Source organism: Anguilla rostrata, chromosome 1, assembly GCF_018555375.3.
Source record: "Anguilla rostrata isolate EN2019 chromosome 1, ASM1855537v3, whole genome shotgun sequence".
Taxonomy (NCBI): Eukaryota; Metazoa; Chordata; class Actinopteri; order Anguilliformes; family Anguillidae; genus Anguilla; species Anguilla rostrata.
In genome coordinates this window covers 66248511-66270691 of record NC_057933.1, presented here as the reverse complement: position 1 = coordinate 66270691, position 22181 = coordinate 66248511, and the positions used below count along the sequence as shown (strand labels likewise).

Genomic DNA, 22181 nt, shown 5'->3' with positions numbered 1-22181 from the left:
TAAGCTCCTTGTCTGGAAAATGCACATCACTCAAGTATACAGAATATACATTTTACGATAACGCGAACATCAAACAGCGGTTCTGTAGTTTACAGGACGCTTGCTGTCCCTCTCGCTCCCCATTATGACGAGTGTTACACAGCTAAACTCGCTGAGTACACAACTTATCCAGGAACTGCCCCACCAGAGCGAGGGAGTGAGCGTGCTGTGGATGACACGTACTGCAATCGAGCGATAAGGTTTGACAGGCGACCAGAAGGAGACGACGAGATAGGGAGATGGTTAAAGACCTCGCTGAGGAGAGGCCACCGGGAATGGATGGAAATGCCGTTTTTCCCTTCTACACATATTAAACAAAAACCGTGAGTTCTGCATCTTGATAACACTACAGTAATTTTTGGAGACGCCAAACACAAGACCGGGCATTCACTGAGTGAGTTTACTTAATGAATAGAGAACTGCTGCTAAATGACTACCAAACTCGCTGTATGATTGCTAATGTAACTGCTTCGTTTTTGCCCTTGCTTGGCTACTTCTACTTCATATTGCTTCCCCCAAATAACTGTGAATGTTGGGCTGTTTGATGTGCTTTCGCTGGTTTATAAAGTAACGAACTATGTTCCATCGCTTCGACCGTTTGCTTCTACGCCATAAATAAGCTATTTAGTATCTAGCACCACCCATCGGTTGAGTCGTTGGTAGAGTTGAAAGGGGACGTTATATTCATTTGGGGTGTGACATAACAGTATGTCACTGTTATGATACATTTGCCTTGGTTATTGACAGCCATCTTGAGTACACATTTTACTTAAAACTCTGAGTCTGAATGCATACTATTGAATTTCAGGAGTTTTATCGCGTTTCAATAGTGCTGAGGGCTTCTAACTAGCTGTTGCACGTTCCGAAAACCCACTGTGAAAAGTAGTTCATAATTTTCACCAATGTTATCGATAATTTTATTGTATCTATTGAAGCCCTCTAAAGTACAACAGTAGGCCATAAGTCATATGAAAAGAAATGCCATTTATTTTGATAATAACAGCGTCCAGAAATATAGCCATTGGTAAAATGTTTCAATTAAAAATGAGATCGGTTATAATGGCGAGTCATTAAAGGAAACGATGTCTATTTACTTGCTACATACTTGATTTATTTCGTAAATGTCCTTTAACAAAAGCCTGCAAAAATTGTTAGAATATGATGGGAATCAGGAATAAATAGGCTTCTTGGAAGCGTCGTTACACTAGATGTTTTAAATATAAAATTATTTTCTCTTGAGCTGTCGCCTACTCTTTTGTTTCTTTACTAATTGTGTCTCCCTGAGAATCATTGTTATCATTCAATGAAATTCAAATGTTCTTATATTTTCTCTCATTTTCTCCCTCTTTTTTTCTCCCTAACTTTGAGTTTGTGTTTATTACATTTTTTTTCATATGGCAATCCAAACGGTACAGAGGAAAGAGAAAGGGAAGGAGGAGCTATGCAAAATTTGATGGTCTAGCGACATGTAAATCAAACAAACAAATCGACTGCACTGCACAATAGGACTGCCAACTCTTCTACTTTAAATATTTCTAGATCTCTGATCTTTTCCCTTTTTCGCTACACAGTAGATGGGTAAGCAGTCAACCAAACCATTACTCAAGCAACTTAGTTATATAACTTATGGGATAAATATCCATGTTTTTTTTCTCACGTAAACCAATAATCTATTCTCTGGAACTGAAAATGCATTACATACATTAAAATCATTTAGCAGATTCTCTTATTCAGAGCATGTACAGTAGTTAAGGTGACAAATTGTAGCATGAGCACATTCATACTAGTAGAGAAAATTAGTATTTATTTGTCACCAAAGACTATTGTTTCCCTTCTACAAAAATATCTGGACATAGTGCATTATTAATGTTAAGCTGCCAACACTGACAACTTATGTGTACAATGACAGCAGAGTACATTTCTTCTTGTGGCTCATTTTCCGAATTCCTGTATAATTCTTCACACATCTATCTTGTCGGATTATCTCATAAAAAATGTGATATGATAATGCCCTCATCAAATAACCTATTTCACTTTGTATGAGTTACCCAGAGTAAATTTTTCATGTTGTATGCTATAAGATAAAGTGTACTGTGACGTATGCTAACAGATTAGGTCAAAATATTTTGAAATGTTAACGTCATAGTCTCAGCAAGTATAACCCCACCTCTTGTTTTTGTGTTATAGTGGTTTCCACCATGCTCCCTCGCAGTATGCGCACCACTGTTATGGACCTGCCAGGGGTGGGGCAAAAGGACGTGCCCCTGATTGGCTATCGGCCTTTGCAACCTGAGACTGACAACTCCAGGGGTGAATCAGGGAAACTAGAAAACAGACAGTTGGATGTGCAACAGGTCAGTCTCATTCTGTGGTATCTTTGTAATATTCTAGGACAGTAGAATTTGGAATGTTCAGTTCTGAGGTGGTACTAGGTTTTCCATACCTTTGTCAAAGTGTTTCCCATTTCAGACAATATTGTTGCTCTGCCACCAAGGAAAATGGAATCAAGTAATGTTACAAATTATACTGCGGTGACCATAACTGTCAGACCAGATAACTTTACAGGAAGAACTTTATAAGCAGGACATTCCATCTTGCCATGAGGCCTGGTGTTTTGGCAAAATGCAAATGAAGCTGCATTATAGAGTGGTAAACCAGAAAAGTGGTAAACCCCTCCTCTGTGATACATATATTTCAGTACTCAAGTTCCACCCTATGTATGAAAGAGTGGCAAAAATGTTACATTTTTAATTTAAGTTTATATTCAGATTCCGCTGGGCAACATGTGGGTGTGTACCTGAAACAGTTGGTCTTCAGCCAGAAAAGGCCAGCAATATCTTATACAGAAGCAGCAATTGAGAGATCAATGCTCTGCAAGGTATTATTTAACCTTAATCCGTCCATTGTTTGAGGAGGAGCTTTTTTCCTAATCTTTTTATCAGGTACACAATGCCTCATTCCTTTTGCAGAGACAAAACACAAGGTTCAGCGCAAGGTTGCTTGGCTCTCACGTCATTAGTCCACATTCTGTGTGTCTTCCAGGAAACTTTTATTTTCAGTTCTCTCATTTGGCTTCTAAGAATGCCAGGTTAGGGTAGGTGTTTTCAAGCAATTTGGATACCTTGGTAACGGTGGCTATCAGTGGCTTGGGTAAACGGCAGATTCGGTCGGCTGGTTTTCAGCAAACCCTAGGGCCCCAGGCCACTGCTTAAAAGAGAGACCTTAGAGAAGAGAGACACCCTATCAATGAGCAACCTACAGTATGTTGGTCTGTATTTAGTATTTGTTTTATGCTACATTGTCACACATTGACATGTGCCGCACCAAAAATACTCCGTTCATATAATGCATATACTTACTCAGAATCCTTACTCAGTAACAGAGAGTGCCGGTATGTGACACATCAAAATGCTCCCAAATACAGTAACCACAAAATTATCCCTGTTGCAAAAGCAGAAGGAACTAAGAAAGGGCTTCTCTCTGCGATTGGTCAATTTAAAAAAATTTCAACAAAAGCATTAACGGCCATATTATGGAAAATACACACAGGATGCACTCTTGCGTTTTCACATCTGTGAAATCTCAATGTTGGCACTGTGCAATATTGGATATTCCTTTTAATTTAATTGGTGATCAGGTAGAGATTAGTGAGTAATGAAAGGGAAAATTGATTGGGCTTCTTGTACAGTGCTGCTTTTGTCAGAGCTTACTCAACGCTCGTGCTTAATTGCAGGCGGAAGCAGAAGTGTTGTGTGCTGTGGTGGTGAGCAGAGGCGGCCAGAGCTTCCACACAGTTCATGGGCCCTGGTTTAGTCTGTGAGGCTTAACAATGCTGCAGTGTGTTATCAGCCAGTTCTCAGGCAAATGTGTGATCTTCCCGTTTCATGTAGCCTGATATCTTCTCAGCATTTCTGTTTGCATGTTTGTTACTGTAAATTTTAGATTCTGCAGCAAGAAATGAAGAATAATTTAAATTGGCACACTGCGTATACGGTTTAAAACATTTTTAAAGTGGCTTACATACATACAGCATTGTTTTATCTGACGTCAGTTTGTCTTCCTGTTTTTCCAGTATTTCTCCTTTCGGGTGTTAAAAACTAGTTCTTGTGGCGATAAGATTTATTTTTGTGTTGGTGCAGCTGAAAGTCATGTTTCCAAAAATGATTAAATTACTGTTTTTTTTTTTAAGAAAAGGAAAAAGAAAGCCAGGCCTTGGTGTTCTTCTCATAACCATAAGGCTCAGTGCAGTGCTACCACTGCTATCCTACACTACTGCTGTTTAGGCTTTATGGTCTCTGCTGACTTCCACAACAAGGCTTCATTTAGTACCTAGATTGAAGAAACTCCACAGGCTATAAAAAGAAGTCACACTGACACAAACAGTTATTTCTGTGGTAACTTCCCTCTGCTGTATGTCATGTGACTACCTCGCAACTGAGTGGTAAATTATGCAGTAACGACTGCTATATAATTCACTGGCTCATAGAAGAAGTGGGTTACTCGGATGACACAGACCAGGCCAGGGAAGTTTCAGTGAGGTGTAATTGTACCCGGCAGTGTGTGCGGCCATTAAAGAGTGACGCTGACAATTCTAAGACAGACCAGAATAGTGCAGTTCACAATGTTGTCAGACCAGACAATGCACCCCTTCAGTCTTCAACTGAGGATGTTTTCCAGGTCTGGTTGAGCAGTTTTGCCTGAGAACCAGTTCTGTAGTAGAATTCATAATTGTCTTTAAAGGGCTATTAGGACTGCCCCCTGAAAAGGTAATCTAATTTGACATAAGGCATTTTCATTACAGCCCTAACTTAAGTTTTGTGGGAAAAGTGAAGTGCTTCCAAAGGACCACCAGGAAAAGTGATTAGTTGGATGGAAGAAGTGCACAGGAGATCCAGCCAGTGCACCCAGCCAAGCGCTTTCCAAATAGTTTTCCTGGGTTTTGTTTGTAACCAAACAACTCAGAATGCTTTTAAATTGTATCCTGCTGTGAGATACCGGGACATTGGAGCATACACTGGGAATGTCAGTTTGTAAGTAATTCAAAAATGACAGCCATCACTATTATATTTTATTTTCTGCCATCTATATCTCAATAACTAAAAGGGCCTGGACATATCAGTGCTGACTTTCATTAATTAATCCAGATTGGAGCCTTTCCCCAACCTGTGGGTTCTTCCCAAAGCTATGCTTGAGAGTGCGGTTCACTCAGAAAGCATTCAGTGGTCTTGAGTCTGTGGTCTTAACTGTTTCAGTTGAGTTTATAGTCTTGCTTTAAACTGGTGGTTTTGGGAATAAGTTATGAACCAAAGCTTGAATGAGTTGCAGGCACATTTTGGGTGTGGTGTCGTAAAGACCCCAGCGAGAGGTAGGGTTTTTTCTGTGTCCATTATGCTATGAATGTAGTAGCACACAAATAGGCAGGGATGTGCAGAACAACATCAACACAGATGCCAGATATTTAGCAAGGGAGCACATGAGAACTTTCAATAGTCTGCATTAGCGCTGTTGGGTTTGATTCATTTGCACTGTATCAGTTTATTTGAATGCATACGGTATGTCTTAAAGACTGTTTATGATTCATCCATATCCTCCCTTCTCATTGGTGCAGTCTTCCAAATCACTGGCTCATAGCCAGTGGAGACAAGGTAAAATGAGCAAGACTACATGACAGAAATGCTTAAATTCTCAGACATAGTATTCAGCACCTTGAATCATATTGTAGTTGCTTATTTTCTCCAAATGAACATTATAGCAGCAGATATGGTAGTAGATTAAAATAGGCAATACAATGATACTGAACAAATATGAAAATAGGCATAGCTAATTAGCCTAACACAACAATAGTCTGCTCTCCACTGTAAATTACTAACATTAGGTATAGGCTTTCTACATTATGCAATTCACATGTTTAAAAAATGTGGCTATGACTTGGATTCTACGAACATGATCCCTTGACATTGACTTAGACAAATAAATGCAGGGGTTAATTTTTTTCTTCACAAAACCAGTTTTGCAGATGAATGTTGATGATTGCTGAAGAGAAAAGCAAACATTTTTACTCAGAGTAAACAGTAAAAGTAGTTTGAACCGAGGCCTGAGTCACAGCTCAAAAAATGAAATTACTGCACTGTATTAAAGTATTAAATATGGTGTTCACATTTTCTTATAAGACGGTCCTTTGGATAGAACTTTACTTGATACGTTGAGAAACCTCTCTGAGGTCAAAATGAGTGTTTCTAACACTGCGGGGGTTCCTTGGAAGGGATGTAAGTGCTCCTTTACACAAACAGCTCTTAACCTACCCAGCCCTGTGTAACAGTGTTATGCGTAACACAATATAACTAAGGCCCGCTGTAACCCTTCACCCTCTGCATTGGAGCTAAGATTAGTAGGTGGCCCCTGTATAGAAAATTAGCATTTCATGCTAGAATTGCAATATATGTGTGTCTTTAAGTCACAAGGAGCATGTTATTGTTGTATAACAATTGAAATAATATGTTTAAAAAATAACATAAATAACCACATTAAACCATAATTTATTTGATGCTTTTATTTAATAGGACGCGTTTGTAAAAAGTCAAGAGGATTCGATCACCTGAAGTGAATAAAAAAGCGTATATCAATTCTTAGTGCGTGTCAGACTTTTCGTGACTCCTTGTGTCTTCAGTTGTGAGCATTAGAACAGAGCCTTGTGTCACTGCTGATCTTGTTACATCTAGTGCATGCTGTAGCTGTCATCTGAACACCAAATAGCTTCTCTGTTATGCCAGGCATCGCTTTTCTTTAATGCACTCTGTCAGGCACTCACAGACGGTTCCTTTTTAAATGGTTATATTTTAAATAGAATCTAATTGATTGGTAATGTCATAAACCATTCATTTGTCCCATATAACAAGCCACAGTCATTTTCAGGACAAGGCTGTAAAAAAACATACTCAGTTGCTTGCATATTTGCATATGTGTGTTAGTGACAGTCACCATCATTAATACTGTAGGTCCAAGGCCAGTGGTGATCAAGCTGTTAGTAATCTGATGTCCTCTATCAAAAAATAAAAGAATGTAAGATTATTACAAAGAGAAAGATTGAGAAGTTAGTCAACACATGGTATAGAGAGGAAAGCGTGAGAAAAGAAGCAGGAAAATGTTGGAAGGAAGAGGTGGGGAGGATAAAAAAGGCAGAGAGAACAATAGATTTCTTTAAATAAGTCTCCTTAAGCTGTATTTGTGACTCCAAAATGCATTGTTTGTTTAAGCAGACATGATGGAAGTAGCAGAGAAGCTAACCGCATTGGTGCTTAACGTCTCACCCAGTTCATCCTTAAACAAATGACGCCACAGAAACAGGGGGATTGTTTTTGAGAAGAGGCTCGGGGAGGGAATGGGAGGCAGGCTGAACAGAGGTGCTAAATGAAAGAGAGATTCTTCAGCTTGCTCCATGCTGTCACTGCTCTTGATCCCCACTTTGCCGTGCATTTCCCTGAGGGTGGACAGAGGAGGAAATGCAGCTGCCAGCAGCATGTCCTGTTTCCTGTGTTTGTCTTTACCTATTATGCGCTTCCTGCTCAGGGTAAAAAAAACAGAGATGGAAAGAGAGACAAGCAGAGAGTCACAGAGCGACAGAGCTTTTCTTACACAAAGAAAGGACTGAAAATAGAGTAAAGACGTGGTACTGACTGCGGACAGAAAGAACGGGACGGGAAAAGAAAAAATAAAGGAAAGAGAAATGAAAAGGAGATAAAAATGGGGGCACTGAAGGCCAGACTGTGGAGGAAAGGGAGTGGCTCTCATAGTCAAACACAAAGATGGAAGAAAGATAGGAAGCCATTCTTCGGCGGTGTGGTTAGTGCCCTGCGGTCAGACTGACCTCAGAAGGGTCTGGGTTTAATCCCCTGCTGGGTAGTATCAAAGGCTTTTAAGGGGGTCCCCACTGCCTCAGCATTAACAGAGATTGGTCAGGGTAAAGGCCTGTGATAGGCTGATATCGCTGCCCAGCCACTGTGCTTCTTCATCAACAGAAAACAGGAAAACACCTGATGGCATGAAACTGCTGAAGCCTCCAGTACCCCTCACAGAATGAATGAGGAATGAACACAGCTCTTTATCACTTAAAATCTATATACGACTTGGATTCAACATTTGCGCCCGGGCATTAGTTAATTTCTCCACAAAAAACTTAGTTTGTTTTAGTAATGAACAATTTCATTTTAAAATTCAGGGTTTACACTGAATTCAATACAAGGATTTTATTTGTTGTGATCTAGAGTCAAGAACAAATGTTGATTGAATGGAGGCCTGCCTGAACCTTAGCTGACCATATTATGACACTTTACTGTGAAGGAAGTTTCATTTGTGATTGAAGTTCCTGAGTTAGAAGATTGAGTCTAATCTCAGCAGTGACAATGGAGTAATGACCCAAGCTGAAATACATTTAGCTGTAGTGTTTGACAAACTGGTCTTTGTAAGTTGCTCTGGATAAGAATGTCTGACAAATGCCAGTAATGTAATGTAACAGGTAACCCAACAATTCATCAAAATTCAGCACAACGGAAAGGATTTTCCCTAGTAAACATGTATCAACTTGCTTTTGTGATTAGTGCCTATGACAGGTATTTGTTGCCTAGTTGTTTAAATTAATTGCTGTTATATTGTGTGGTAGTATCTGTGCTGCTCTTCAGACAGGCTAGTTTTGTGTTCCTAAGTGGACTGGAAGACGTGAAATGGTTTTGAAATTGATCCACTACAGAACAATATCTCTCTGCTGATCTCCACTTTCTGCAGTGTCTGCTGCAGCCACTCTGTCAAACAGGTTTGTCAGTATAGGAACAGCTATAGAGAGCTATAAGCAGGGGGAGGGAGAGAGAGAAAGAGATTTGAAACGAAGCACTGTGCAGCCAGTAGCGACAGGCTGTGTGAGGTGTGTGTACTGTGGGTGTGCCACTGTGACGTTCACACAGAAGGAGGGGGGGGGGGGAGGTGGTGGGGGTGGCCTAGCGACGGCTTCAGGTGTGTTTGCCTGTGAGAGAGAAAGAAAGAGGAAGACAAACAAAGGAAAAACGGTGGCAAAACAGACACTCAGACACAAGACACGAGGCCGGAGGAGAAATACATCTCAAAGAGCCAGATGAAAGAGAACACTGGAGAGAGCCTTTTCTCCCAGATCGAGAAGATTTCCAGGAAGCTTGCTGTGCTCGGCCCGTCTAGACTTGTTAAGTCCAAGGTAACTCCTTGTTTTGCTGTCGATGTGCAATGTGGGTCAGGAGGCATATAGGGCCAGTATTGTGTACGGTTTATAGCACTGTGAACAGCAGGCGTGAAGCAGTGTGAAGCCTGTGGATCAGGACAGTCAAAGGACTAGGCCTTGCTAACTGTTCAGCGAGGCACTTGGCCTGGATTTCACTGGGAAACGTAGTTCTTCAAGGGTAGGAATTTTATCTTTTGTTTCAGATTTTTTTTTAAAACATCTCAGCCAGTGGTAGTCATGGCTCAAATAAGGTCACCCCCATGGCACATCAATAATTCAGTGATCCTAATGAAGCCACTGAAGGAACAGGAGCGTGGGTTAATGTATCACAGCTGCCACCACATGCATGAGAGCAATAGAGATTAACCGGCAGTGACACTGACAGTCTTTCAGACTGATGCATGCAGACATAATAGATTTCACATTGATGATGTGTTTATGACAGAGCAAATGGGTAGTTCCCTGTGACCGTTCTGGGGCTGCAGTGGCACCAAAACAGTGATTTAAGATGTGATTGGTGGGTGAGGTCATGTTTCATCGTTATATTATTTTCAGGATGGAAGCCTACAGTGTCTGTTCTATATTGAGCACAACCCAACAGATCTGTCCGAACGCGTATCAGGTCTGTTCAATCTGTCTGCAAAGAGAGTAGTTCAGCCAAGAAAATCAATAGTTAATCTGTGATGGAAACAGGCTTTGTCTACATAGCTAAAATTTGAATACCATAATAAGCTGAATGAGGTTGTGTACACAGCTAATTTTGCTACTTAAAATGTATTGTTTTTAGCATGCCTTTGCATGAAGGTTGAATAGAATGCTATGTAAAATATTTTAGCTACTGCTCGTCATAAGGTTGCTCGTTTCTAGAAGCATGGCCACCGGGTATGTTTCAGCGTAATGGTAAAAGGAGATGACTGTGGGTGTAGGGTGTATGAGTGACTGAACACGGTGACCATGACCCAGATTAGCAGCTGGCTAAACTGTGCCTCACAGGGTATTCTCTTCTTTATTGTAAAGGCTACGGTACTTTTATCTGAATAACAATGTGAGAAACTAACCTCTAATAATAATAATAATAATAATAATAATAATAATAATAATAATAATGATAATAAACATATTTACATTTTGAATGTAATTTTGCTGAAGTACTTTGGATTAAAGTTTCAACATTAGTGCCTCACTTGAGATTGTAAATTACTTCTTAAATCAAGCCCAGTTCCCCAAACATGATAGTGATTAGTGTTGCCTTCCACTGGGTTCCATCAACAGGCTGTCCACTCTAGCCTCTCATGCATGAACAAATGAAAATGATTTTGATTCAGTCTGTGGTATCTTTGTTGTTCAGGTGGAGTCTTCACCAATGAAAACAACATGGTACTGCCCATTGGACACGGTAAGGCCCACAAACCAAACCAAATAACAATGCAGAACGAGCTCTGCAGGTGCAGAGTATACTCAAAAGAGCACAACAACACAGTATATTAAAACAGTGAACAGCAGCCCATGCTGGCTGCATGACATACTAGCACATCAAATTTATACACACGCAAACAAACTGTCCCAGAATTTATAAAGATTTTTTAGGTTGGATAACTTACTCAATTTAGGGGACTTGAACTATCAGTCATTTGACTACAGTGTTTACTAGGTGGTCCTCATTTTTTTTCTGAATTCAGTCTGCAAAAGAAAATATGCAAGTAAACAATTACTATAGCTGTGCATGCTAATGAACGTTTATGTTAATGCATGTTTTGTGAATCTTTCCCTATGGTTTGAGTTGATCACATGCTTTTATCTCTTCCTTACTCAGTCGTCGGTGTCAGAAAAGGCGGAGGACGGGGTGATCTATACAGTTGTCGTGAAACAACAGAATGTCTCCACCACCTGTCCAGCGGTGAGACTGCACTTCTTTGTTTTTTTGTTATTGTTGCTCAGCAACGCTATCTTCCATGGAAGTCTGAGACACAATTTAGTCATGCAAAATAAAGAAACAAAAACTGGTTTCAGATAGCAGTCAGTAAAAAAAGGAACATTATAATAGGATTAATATATGCTGTTGCTAGGTTAATGAGCACTGGCACATTGCATGCCACATGTGGATCTGTTCTTGAATCAGCTGCCTGTGGATTGTGGGTTACCAGCTGTGTTCAGGTCCCTGGTGGGACATATTATGGCTCCTGATAGATTAGTCCTGAGGAGGTAAATGCCACTGTATTTAAAAAAACTGTGTGCTCACAGTTATTGGTGTCCCTTGTTTCTCCTCTTTTCCCTCTCTCTCATTCTCCTTCTCTCTCTCTCTCTCTCTCTGTCTCTCTGTCTGCAGCCAAAGACCATGCGCTCTCAGTGCGTGAAAGCGGGAAAAGAAGAGAAGCTGGTCCTTCACCTCCTGCACTCCTTTTCTATGGGGGACTCCTCCTATGTCTCGATATTCCTCTCCACCTACCGTTCCTTCACCTCCACACAGAGAGTGCTGGATATCCTTACTGACAGGTAGAGAGAGAGAGAGAGAGAGACTTTATTCTTCAGTGTCAGATACCCTGAATCTGTTCTTGCTGGGATCAGTGGAGTGAAATGCAAAACATAGGCCCTGATTCAATCTGCAATGCCCCTCTGCAATTCTTCCTAACTGTTTGCTTCAAAAGTAAATATGCTTATTTCAAACTGTTACTTAAAATAATACTTTGTTTTATTTCATAGACAACATAATGAGTTCACTGCTTACTGACATTAGCAAAAATGTGATATAGTGATACCATATGAACACGGATGTGAGTTCAGCTACATCACACATTATCAACAGCCTGAGTGTGAAGTTGAATGGAGACAAGCACAGGCACTGTTCTGTTGTCATCTGTATTGTGTCTGTCTCTATAGACTGGAGCACCCGCCTGGGGAGAACAACCGGAGCCAGATCAGACTGGCCTTCAACATGTGAGTTGTAACTGATGTATTATACCACATAATATCACTTCATCAGCAGCCTGGCACGCCATTATCACTGTGTTATGTTCATTTTTTTTTATTGTACTGAATCAGGTGGCCTTGACAGGAAAGAACATGGTTTATGATATCACGAGAATGAACATAATAATGTTGTTAGTATGGTTGAAGGTACAGTAACACACGGAGAGATCAAAATGAACAACACTGTTGCTTCTGTGGGTTGTGTGTGTGCATGTGTGTGTGTGTGCGTGTGTGTGCGTGTGTGTGTGTGCATTGTACGTGTGTGATACCCTGACCTGCTTCACTCTTGCAGGGCAGTGTGTTCAGTCTTTAGTGCATGGCTGACTGAGTATCCAGAGGACTTCCGGTCCCTCGCAGATCCAACCCCCATCCTCCGTCTCGTCCCCTTCCTGCCCACAGACTCCTCTGGGTCAGAGGTCAAAGGTCGGCTACTGAAAATCGCTGAAGAACTGAGTGAAAAGTCACTGCTGTGTCACTCTCCTACAGGTAACAGTCACCATTCTGTTTTTACATTTAACTCTGTCTCTTATTCTGATATTTAGGGTAATAATTGTTCTTTAAATTATTAACACTTTCCACACTGTCCTTGATTTGAGGACTGATCTAGGTGAATCTACACATTTGAAACCTTTTTTTCTATATTCCATATTTGCAGAGGAAGTGATTCATTTCAGCAGACGTACTGTCTGCAGGTGCACAGCAGTATCTGAAACTCTAGAGCTTTTACCCACCGCCCTTTGCTGTTCTCTTTGTTACGGCCGTGATCAGACAGCCTTGATGTAGGCAGTTTTCCCAGAAAGCTTCCTAAAATAGCGAGATAGACCTTGATGTGCATCTAAGTGATGGCCAGGATCGGTGTCAGACTGCGTGATGGGTTTTTCGCAGATAGCATCACCTCTGTGTTCACTCCCACTGACCCTGCCAAGTTTGATGCCACCAACATTCTGGGCTTCGCTGGTCAAGTGATCGCCGAGCAGCTGACCATGATCGAGACGGTGAGTCAGAGATCCAGTCTGATAGCCACGGGGCTGTCTTTTCACCGTGGAATACTAAATGCCCCATAACTGCCTCCGCCACATTCCCACACTAATGTGCTGACAGTGACAAGGGCTTTGTTAACTGAACAGCTTGGCAAACAGTCATTTGAACATTTCGAATGGCTTTATTTTGCCAACTGAACCTTTAAATTGTACAGTTTCTTTACGCTTACATGTTCTGCATTTTGATATTTCAAAAAAAATATAAGTACAATGAGAAGAGCTTGTTTCATACCTACAGACACTGAGACCCCCTTTAGACCTGGCATTGGCACGTGTCTCGTATCGAGATTGTATCAAGATATGATTTAGCCGGATTACATTTACACCTGGCATTGATATGCATCTCCACTGTTCGCATTAAAATCCGATCATGATCACTTTCTGCTCAAACAACTGTACGCACAACTCCTCTCCTGCGAGTCCCTTGAAATATCTTGTGACAGACTTTTAGGCTAACGTTATTGTGTTATTCTTGAAATAAAAAGGGTCCCTTGAAAGTTGAAGCTCTGCAAAGTTCCTAGTTGTTGCATGTGTATTGAAAACGCATTTGAATTTACACTTGTGTTGAGTGTGGTCTCAGTGCGTCCCTGACTACCTCCAGAGGTGGTTTGGGGCGATCGGATCACCATGTGTCCTCCATGCATCTTGGTGCATTCACACCTGCATTATTATGTGTCCAAGCGCTGTCTGATTTCAGTCCGATCACCTGAAAGGCTTGTTAATGCCCGGTGTGAAGGGAGCCTCCTTTTGTCTCTTTACCTTGTCCTTCCTCTCTCTAACCTTCCCTCTTTCTCCCAGGAGCTGTTTCTTCGCCTGGTTCCCTACCACTGTCTGGGCTCTCTGTGGTCCCAGCGGGATAAGAAGGGAAGAGAGGGGCTGTGCTGGTCGGTCCGGGCTACGGTTCGGCAGTTTAACCGGCTGGCCAATGCCGTAACGGCTTCGTGCCTGTGGAACACGGGCCTGCGGACCCAGCAGAGGGCCCGGCTCCTGGAGAAGTGGATCCGTGTTGCAGAGGTGAGGGTGGAGCTGGCACGTTTAGCCGCTCTCTAGGGGACAAAATGCTCCACGCAAGCATGTATGCATCAGCTACGGACTACATCCCTGTCTTGCATCATATCACCCCTGGCAGAACATTTTTTCGTATGTCTTATTCCATCCATAGTTTGCACCTGTCCTCCTACACATTTTTTATCCACACAAATGCTTTCTCCCTCCATCTGTTTCTTGAAGCACATCACTCTTCACATAACGGTGGTCATCCTATGTATTTTGTTTGCATTTGTGCTTTAGGTCTTCTACAAATGGTCAGTATATATTTATAAAATCATCTCATGTCCTCCATTAAAATGCGGAGGTGTTGGTACTGACTGCTTGTTCATTACTGACAGGAGTGTCGTGCCAGGAAGAACTTCTCTTCGCTATACGCCATTGTGTCTGCTCTGCAAAGCAACTCCCTTCACCGGCTGAGGAGGACCTGGGCAGAGACTGACAGGTCAGTCGAGTGACATAGACACAAAAGGATTTAATGATATAAGTAAGCATGAAATGAAAAATGTTTTCATAACACATTAGCAAGTTTTGTAAGTACAGTTTATTTACCAAGTGTTACCAAGAAGGAACATGTGCTAGTTATGAAATACACATGACTTGTTATTTGCTAGTTTGTCTAAAAATATGTGGATTGATAAATCTTGCTACTTTTTTGGTTCAATGGTTTGGATTTAATTTTTTTTTTTTAAACATGACTTATAAAACTGATATTTACTTCCTATTGTATGTTCATGTGAAAAGTATAAAGAATCCATTTAAAAGTGTGCTTGGTTAAATGAAACTGTTGTTTGCTCTGTGGCTTGACATTGACAGGGAGGCAGTGAGGAGGTATGAAGAGCTGTCAGACATCTTTTCTGAGAAAGACAACTACTCCCATAGCCGGGAGCTGCTCAAAGAAGTGAGTTCCAATGACAGTGATGACAGAAAAATACTGAGAAAATGACTTAAGTCATATCTAACAAAAATACATTTCTGACAAATAGCTAGCAGGCTGACTTCAGTAGGTATTATTTCAATTCATTAGTCAGCTTGCTGCCTTCATCTTTGACTTAGGGTTATGTTGCTACTTCTGTCATATTAGGTGTGAAATATTGCTAATACGCTCATGCTTCTGGGAGGGTGATTTGAAGTTTGTTTGCACCAGAGAGAACGATTTGAGGGAAAGATGCCAGACCGGAAGGCAGAAGAAACACAGCTTTGCGAGGCCAACATTTTTCTATGTTTAGCATCATGTGAATGAATTAAAGCATCCAAGTTCCCTTATTATTGGATCTTACGGTCATATTCCATGATCTACTATGATGGACAATAGATGATGGGTTGTCCTTGACATGTTTATTTTACCTTTCAGGAAGGCACGTCGAAATTTGCTAACTTGGACACTAAGATAAACCACAGAAGACACGTGGGGGTAAGGGGGTTCCCCTTTAATATGAGCCATTTCTGCACATTCACTTTTGGCTTTTTGACTTCAGGATGTAATGGGCTGATCAAGAGGCTAGCAAATCCCTCTGGTGTACTATTTGCATTCCATGCCATAAAATCATTTCACAGAGTCTGGAATTAAATATGACTTACTTGCTTATATGGCTTTTGTTGATATGGCTGATAATTGGGCTTATGCCTCATACATGAAAATGTATGAGCAGTTGATTTACCTTTGAGCAGGTGGGTCAGTATCGCATTCAGATGTTAACATGGCATGGAGTGCATTTCATAGAACTTCACATGAAGAAATGATTAACTAGAACATAAGATACCTGATTATTTTATGACGAAGATTGCTTTTTGTTGATGTTTCAAGCAATGAGAGTTGTGTTTAGTGCTGATTATCTCCTTGATTCTGCTTTAGACTGTGGTTCAGGGTACTGTCCCCTACTTGGGCATCTTTCTCACTGACCTCACCATGCTGGATGCAGCAGTCAAAGACCGACTAGAGGTAAGATACTTCAGTCTATAGAAACTGCCCAGTTAGACACAGACATATGAAATGAAGTTGAATTAACACAGCTTTTTCCTGAATTTCAGAATGGCTATATCAACTTTGACAAACGAAGACGAGTAAGTATTGAAATCTAACCAAAATGCCAGAGATAAGAGATGCACAGCAACATTCTACATGCTAAATCCATTCAAACATGTTATATGAGTTCAAGGTTACTATATCTATGTACACTCACCGGCCACTTCATTAGGTGACAGGAGTGGCACCCGGTGTGGTCTTCTGTTGCTGTAGCCCATCTGCTTCAAGGTTTGACATAGTGTGCATTCAGAAATGCTCTTCTGCATACCTTGGTTGTAACGAGTGGTTATTTGAGTTACTGTTGCCTTTCTATCAGCTTGAACCAGTCTGGCCATTCTCCTCTGACCTCTGCCATCAACAAGGCATTTTCGCCCAGAGAACTGCCGCTCACTGGATATTTTCTCTTTTTTGGATCATTCTCTGTAAACCCTAGAGATGGTTGGGTGTGAAAATCCCAGTAGATCAGCAGCTTCTGAAATACTCAAACCAGTCCGTCTGGCACCAACAACCATGCCACTTAAATCTCCTTTCTTCCCCATTCTGATGCTTAGTTTGAACTTCAGGAGATTGTCTTAACCATGTTTACATGCTTAAATACATTGAGTTGCTGCCACGTGATTGGCTGATTAGATATTTGCATTAACGGGTGCAGTTTGCAGTTGAATAGGTGTACCCAATTCAGTGGCCAGTGAGTGTATATATATTTATACTCTATCAGGCTTAGAACAGAGGTAGAACAATATGTATTACTCCTCATCCACAAGTTCACAATAATGTAAATGTTCTGCTAGGTCTGTACACTTTAATGCTCTCTTTAGCCCCATTTTAAGTAGTTTACTAATCTGCTATCTCATTAGGGGGTGGCATGGGTAGTTTTTGTTATGATAATGTCATATCTGTCAGCATGTGCCAGTCCAGTGTTAATGTGCTTGAGTGTTCAGTGAGTAAATTAATATTCTGTACAACTGAGATGAGGTTGGCAGAGTGGTAACTTCTTAATCAATCCAGCATTGACATACGTATTTAGTCAGTCAATGTCTGTGTGCTACATTACCCTCTCCCTGTCTCAGTGCATTGTTAATTTACTCAGTGCCTCACAAGAAAGTGTATAGAGTGCATTATCGCATTTATATATAGTTATAGTTATATATATTTTATGTGCAATAAAATTTGGGACAGATTGAATTAATTTTTTATTACCATTAGCTTACAGCTGTTTAGCAAAAGAAATGCTCTCAATGCAGTGTCTTTGTATCTGTACCGTTCGATTTAGCAGTTGTGTGTGTATTAATGCTGACCCTCATTTTCAGGAATTTGAGGTTTTAGCTCAAATCAAACTCCTACAGTCCTCTTGTAAAAACTGCTCTTTCATCCGTGACGAGGCTTTTCAACGGTGGTACCACAGTGTGCCCACTTTGAGTGAAGAGGAGAGGTAAATATGACACTTCAGTGTGTGGTTGTTATTATTGCTACTCTTGTTAGAATTTGGGCCAATGCAGCTATTAAAGGGGTCTCACTAAATCACATATTGCAAATAGCCCACCATGCTTCAAGTATAATTCTTAACTAGCCTGACAAGATCATTAAACCATTTTTGATCTGCTTTTTAATTTGAATAATTTGATGATATTAAATTGCATTATTAGAAGTAGAACATTATTGATACAGTTTTAATGGTGTGACGATTGTTACAGCTACAGACTATCCAATCAGATTGAAGGACTGTCGGAACCAAGTCCGAGCCGTTCTTTGAATCCTACAGTAGTAATCACGAGCTGCCCAGAGTAAGTTTCTTTACAAAATCTCCACTCACATCAATGTTGTTTATGGCCAAAAGATTTACAGCCCTATTTGAGCCATTTTAGAATAAATACATATGATTTAAAATACTCTGCATTACCACTCAGTCCCTATGTTCCCTCAGTCCCACAACTAAGTCCCATGAAAACAGTTTTGTCCTGAAAGGCTTTTGCAAAGTAGTAGGAAAAGGACATAATATTCCACTTCCTGTGAAAACAGCTTGAACTGGAACATTTCACACAGCGTTACTCACAACCCTGTGCCATTGTTTCAAAAGCTGGCATCGCCTCTGATGGGACTAGATCTCCTTTTATTGTAGACTGAAATTTGGCTCAAGATCATTCCTTTGCATGCATTTCCTCTGGCTATTATGGTAGCTGTAATTTCCTCACCTCTGTTCCTCTCAGCATTCCCCCATCGGAAACCAGCCCTGCCACTGAGAACGAAGGGATTTTTGACCTCCCCTCTCCTGTCAATCACTTGCTTTCTAAACTTACCAAGGTAATACCACAATTATAAATATCTGTTTTCATTTTTCATCGTCATTCATTACAGGAAGATGTCCTTTCTCCGGGAAATGAATTATGTTATTTGTTTGTAATAAATATAAAGTTTGATAATGACTATAAATACATCAAAAAATTTGCCAGTGTTGTTATACTTTCAATATCTGGTTAAAAATTATTGTCAAAGAAATAAAGACTATCATCATGATGTTATTATTTCAGCACATGAAATCACCCTCAGTTTCCTGTCTGGATGTTGACTCCTCCCCTTCATCCGCTGAGCAAACCCCCGCCGCATTGACCCCGTCCACCGATGTCGTCAAATCACATCGTCGCTCAGTTTCCTGTGGCAACACTCCCGCCAATAACAGCAAAGGGGCTGGGCCAGATATGCGAATCATCAGAATACGAATGGACATTGAAGACGGAAATTTATATCGCAGTATACTGGTACATGATATGCTTTGAATGCTTTGAACATGATAGCTGAAATATAAAAGAACAATGCAACTTTAAAATATTTACATTCAATTTTTATCTCATAGTTAAGCTTCTCTGGTGAAAATTATCCAACATAATTTGTGTATTATGTTATGCCTGCAAGTACAGAATCTTGGACATGCTTACAATCTCCATCAGAGTTATAACATGTAGACTTGATATTATGCACATTTTCTATTAAAACTGTAGTCAGACTGCTGACATGTAGATCATTGCTGCCTCTCCCACAAGGTGACAAGCAATGACAAAACTCCATCCATAATCAGCGCTGCCTTGGTAAAGCACAATCAGGACCCCAAAGAGGCCTCCAGATATGAGCTGATCCAGCTGCTGCCTGATGGAAAAGGTTGGGGTGTTTTCTTCTCTTCATTATTTTTGCCCGCCTCCTTTGTCAAATTTGTTCCACATAAATGGCTCCTGTCCCATGGGTGTCACACGTAAAAGCCAATGAGATTTGACTTTTCCTGTTAAATTGGCTAATTAGAATGATGTGTGGTACATTTAACAACCACAGTTAAAACACAGGTCAAATCTTTGCCTTACTGATCAATGTGATGTATTACAAAGGTGATAAATTGTTGTAACATAAATACCCTATGAACATAGGTTGTGAGGATAAGCCCAGTAATAATCTTCACGATGAATCTTTTTATCATCTGCCAGAGCTGACAATACCCGCCACAGGAAATGTATTCTACGCTATGATGTCCTCCAGTGTGGACTTCGAGTTGAGAAGGCGGGGAATGAGCACACCCCTCGGCCCTCATTCATTCAGTAGTGAGACCAGTGCCACCTTCCCACGGATCAAAGCGAAGGGACGGAGACTGGTTAGGACACTCTTTTGATCATCTGGCTTTTCTAACACCAAGCATCACTGCAAATTGCACAACTTTGAAAGGAGATTATGACAGGACTTTGAAGCAATGCAGTCTTCCTCCCCCATTCATATCAACTGATTTTTCCAGGGTTCTGGGAATTCTTGGTTTTGGAAATTTCTCTTTCAGCTCATCACTTGAAATTTGTGAAGGGCTGATTAACATGTGACACCAACAAAGGCCATTTAAAAATATGATTCCTTTTCATAATGGATTGAGGTATAGAGACCATATTGACCTCAGAATGTTTACACTTCCATCTGGTCTGTGTGTGCTGGTTTTTTGTGCTGCACTGGCCTAAATTCATGAATGAACTCAAATCTATGACACAGGCAAAAAAAATCACTCACCCTGTATTGATGCCAGATTGTCCTGAGGAAACTCTATACATATTAGCTGTGAGTCATTTTACCCCCACAAATTAGATCAGTAGTAAAGTAGAGCCCATGCCACCTGACCCATAACCAAAGGATTATGGGCACAAATCTCAGATGAGACACTGGTATTGTGCACTTGAGAAAGGTACTTCAGTGATTACCTTCATGTAAAATTGCAAGCATTGTATACAGGTGTAAACACAAATACATATAAAAATGATTTCAATTCTGTGCAGCTTAAACCACAACCACGTCATACCAAGTAATCACATTTCAGCTGACTCTTTGTCCAGCAGCACCAGTTTTTAAATCCTTATTTTGTGTTTGATAAAGAGAGATGCCACCATCTGCTAGGTGATATTTTTCATCTGTGGATGAGTCAGTGTCTTGCGATTATAGGAAGGAAGTGCAGGGAATGACACACAACTGACAAACAGCTGAGAAAGACTTGCATTGTGATATTGAGTGATTTAGGAAATATGTTCTGTTGGCAAATTTGCTAAATGTATCCCAAGGCTTAAGACAAGCATTTTATTTTTTATATCACTGTCATACACTAGCATTGTTTGTTTGATATTTAAATCTATATATTGTATATACAGTATAAAAATATTATTCAAGTGTGCAGGTGACGTGCAAAATCTGTTTACATTTTTTAAAAGCAGTCCATGAAGAATGTGCAGCAAATCAGGTGGATGACATTAATATTTCCCTGCATAATAATATTATAATTCTGTTATTGTATTTTCAAAGATTTATCTCTGAGCCACTGTGATTGGTAGATTGTGATGCAGGCAGGTTAACATTGTAATGCAGTGTACTACAGTGCACAATTCCAAGAAGACAAACTGGATAAATAAGATATAAAAGTATGTCACAAAATGGACAAAATGGCCATGTCAAAGTTGCCATCATCGATAGCATGGTTTCTAGTATGTTATTGAATGGACGTGCTTTAGACACAGCCCAAATAAGTTAATGAATATATACTTGGTCCATACATACCACGTATTCAAAGAAATACAGTACATATTAATAAACCTGAAGTCAGTAAATTTAAACAAACAATATATTATTTGAGTTTCAAATGGTCATAGCATAATAACGATAACGATATATTCATGCTGGCAAAATGCATTATATATTTGTATTTATCCATGTACATCTAATATAACACCTGGCGGAACACTACCTTGTTGTTCTTTTACAGCAAGTATAATTCTGTAGGCACTTATAACAAAATCAGCTTTATAGAAGAACCAATCTTAGTGGTTCTGTGAAGACACTATTTCATTTCTATTGATTTGTGGGTCAGAAGACAATTAATTCAGTTCTAGCTTAAAAAAATGTATTTAAATGATTTTTTTATTAGGCAGTATCAGCAGTATGTACCAGATGAGTTCTTGTGAACCTTGATTCCTCTGACAGTTGTGCTAATGAAGTCTCTGTATTATTTGAAACTGAGGCATGAAATTGGAAGTATAGGTGACAGGAGTGATCTTCTGTAAGGTAGGTATAGCACAGGCATATCAACCAGCTGTTTCAAGTGCCTTGTTCTCAGGTGTGCTTACCTCATTGTGAGTGCTTTAAAATTTACAGATTTCTTTAAGTTGTATATGTTGTAAATTCTTACTCTGCTGTGTGTGTGTGTGTGTGTGAGAGAGAGAGAGAGAGAGAGAGAGAGTGTGTCATGGTTTATAATGGCCTTTTCTGCAGTTAACGTCTTATTCCCTTGTCATCTAATAAATGTTTCTATTTTTTA

General features: G+C 40.2%; 1 protein-coding gene across 5 annotated transcripts; it reads left to right on the top strand.

Moving 5' to 3' along the window:
* The first annotated feature begins 178 nt into the window (after positions 1 to 178).
* rgl2 (ral guanine nucleotide dissociation stimulator-like 2) lies at positions 179 to 22181 on the top strand. Of its 5 annotated transcripts, none has more exons than XM_064350790.1 (20): positions 179 to 362; positions 2227 to 2393; positions 10629 to 10676; positions 11094 to 11177; positions 11607 to 11773; positions 12158 to 12214; positions 12540 to 12733; positions 13133 to 13242; positions 14086 to 14301; positions 14676 to 14779; positions 15151 to 15235; positions 15689 to 15748; positions 16190 to 16276; positions 16366 to 16398; positions 17671 to 17792; positions 18055 to 18144; positions 18568 to 18661; positions 18889 to 19116; positions 19399 to 19513; positions 19831 to 22181. In XM_064350790.1, exons 2-20 carry the CDS (start codon positions 2238 to 2240, stop codon positions 20010 to 20012), a joined length of 2232 nt encoding a protein of 743 aa, XP_064206860.1. In that variant the 5' UTR covers positions 179 to 362; positions 2227 to 2237; the 3' UTR covers positions 20013 to 22181. The 5 variants fall into 5 exon arrangements, with proteins under 5 accessions (XP_064206860.1, XP_064206850.1, XP_064206880.1 ...); XM_064350780.1 differs by having other exon boundaries at positions 179 to 433; XM_064350802.1 differs by lacking the exons at positions 179 to 362; positions 2227 to 2393 and adding exons at positions 9010 to 9256; positions 9836 to 9902.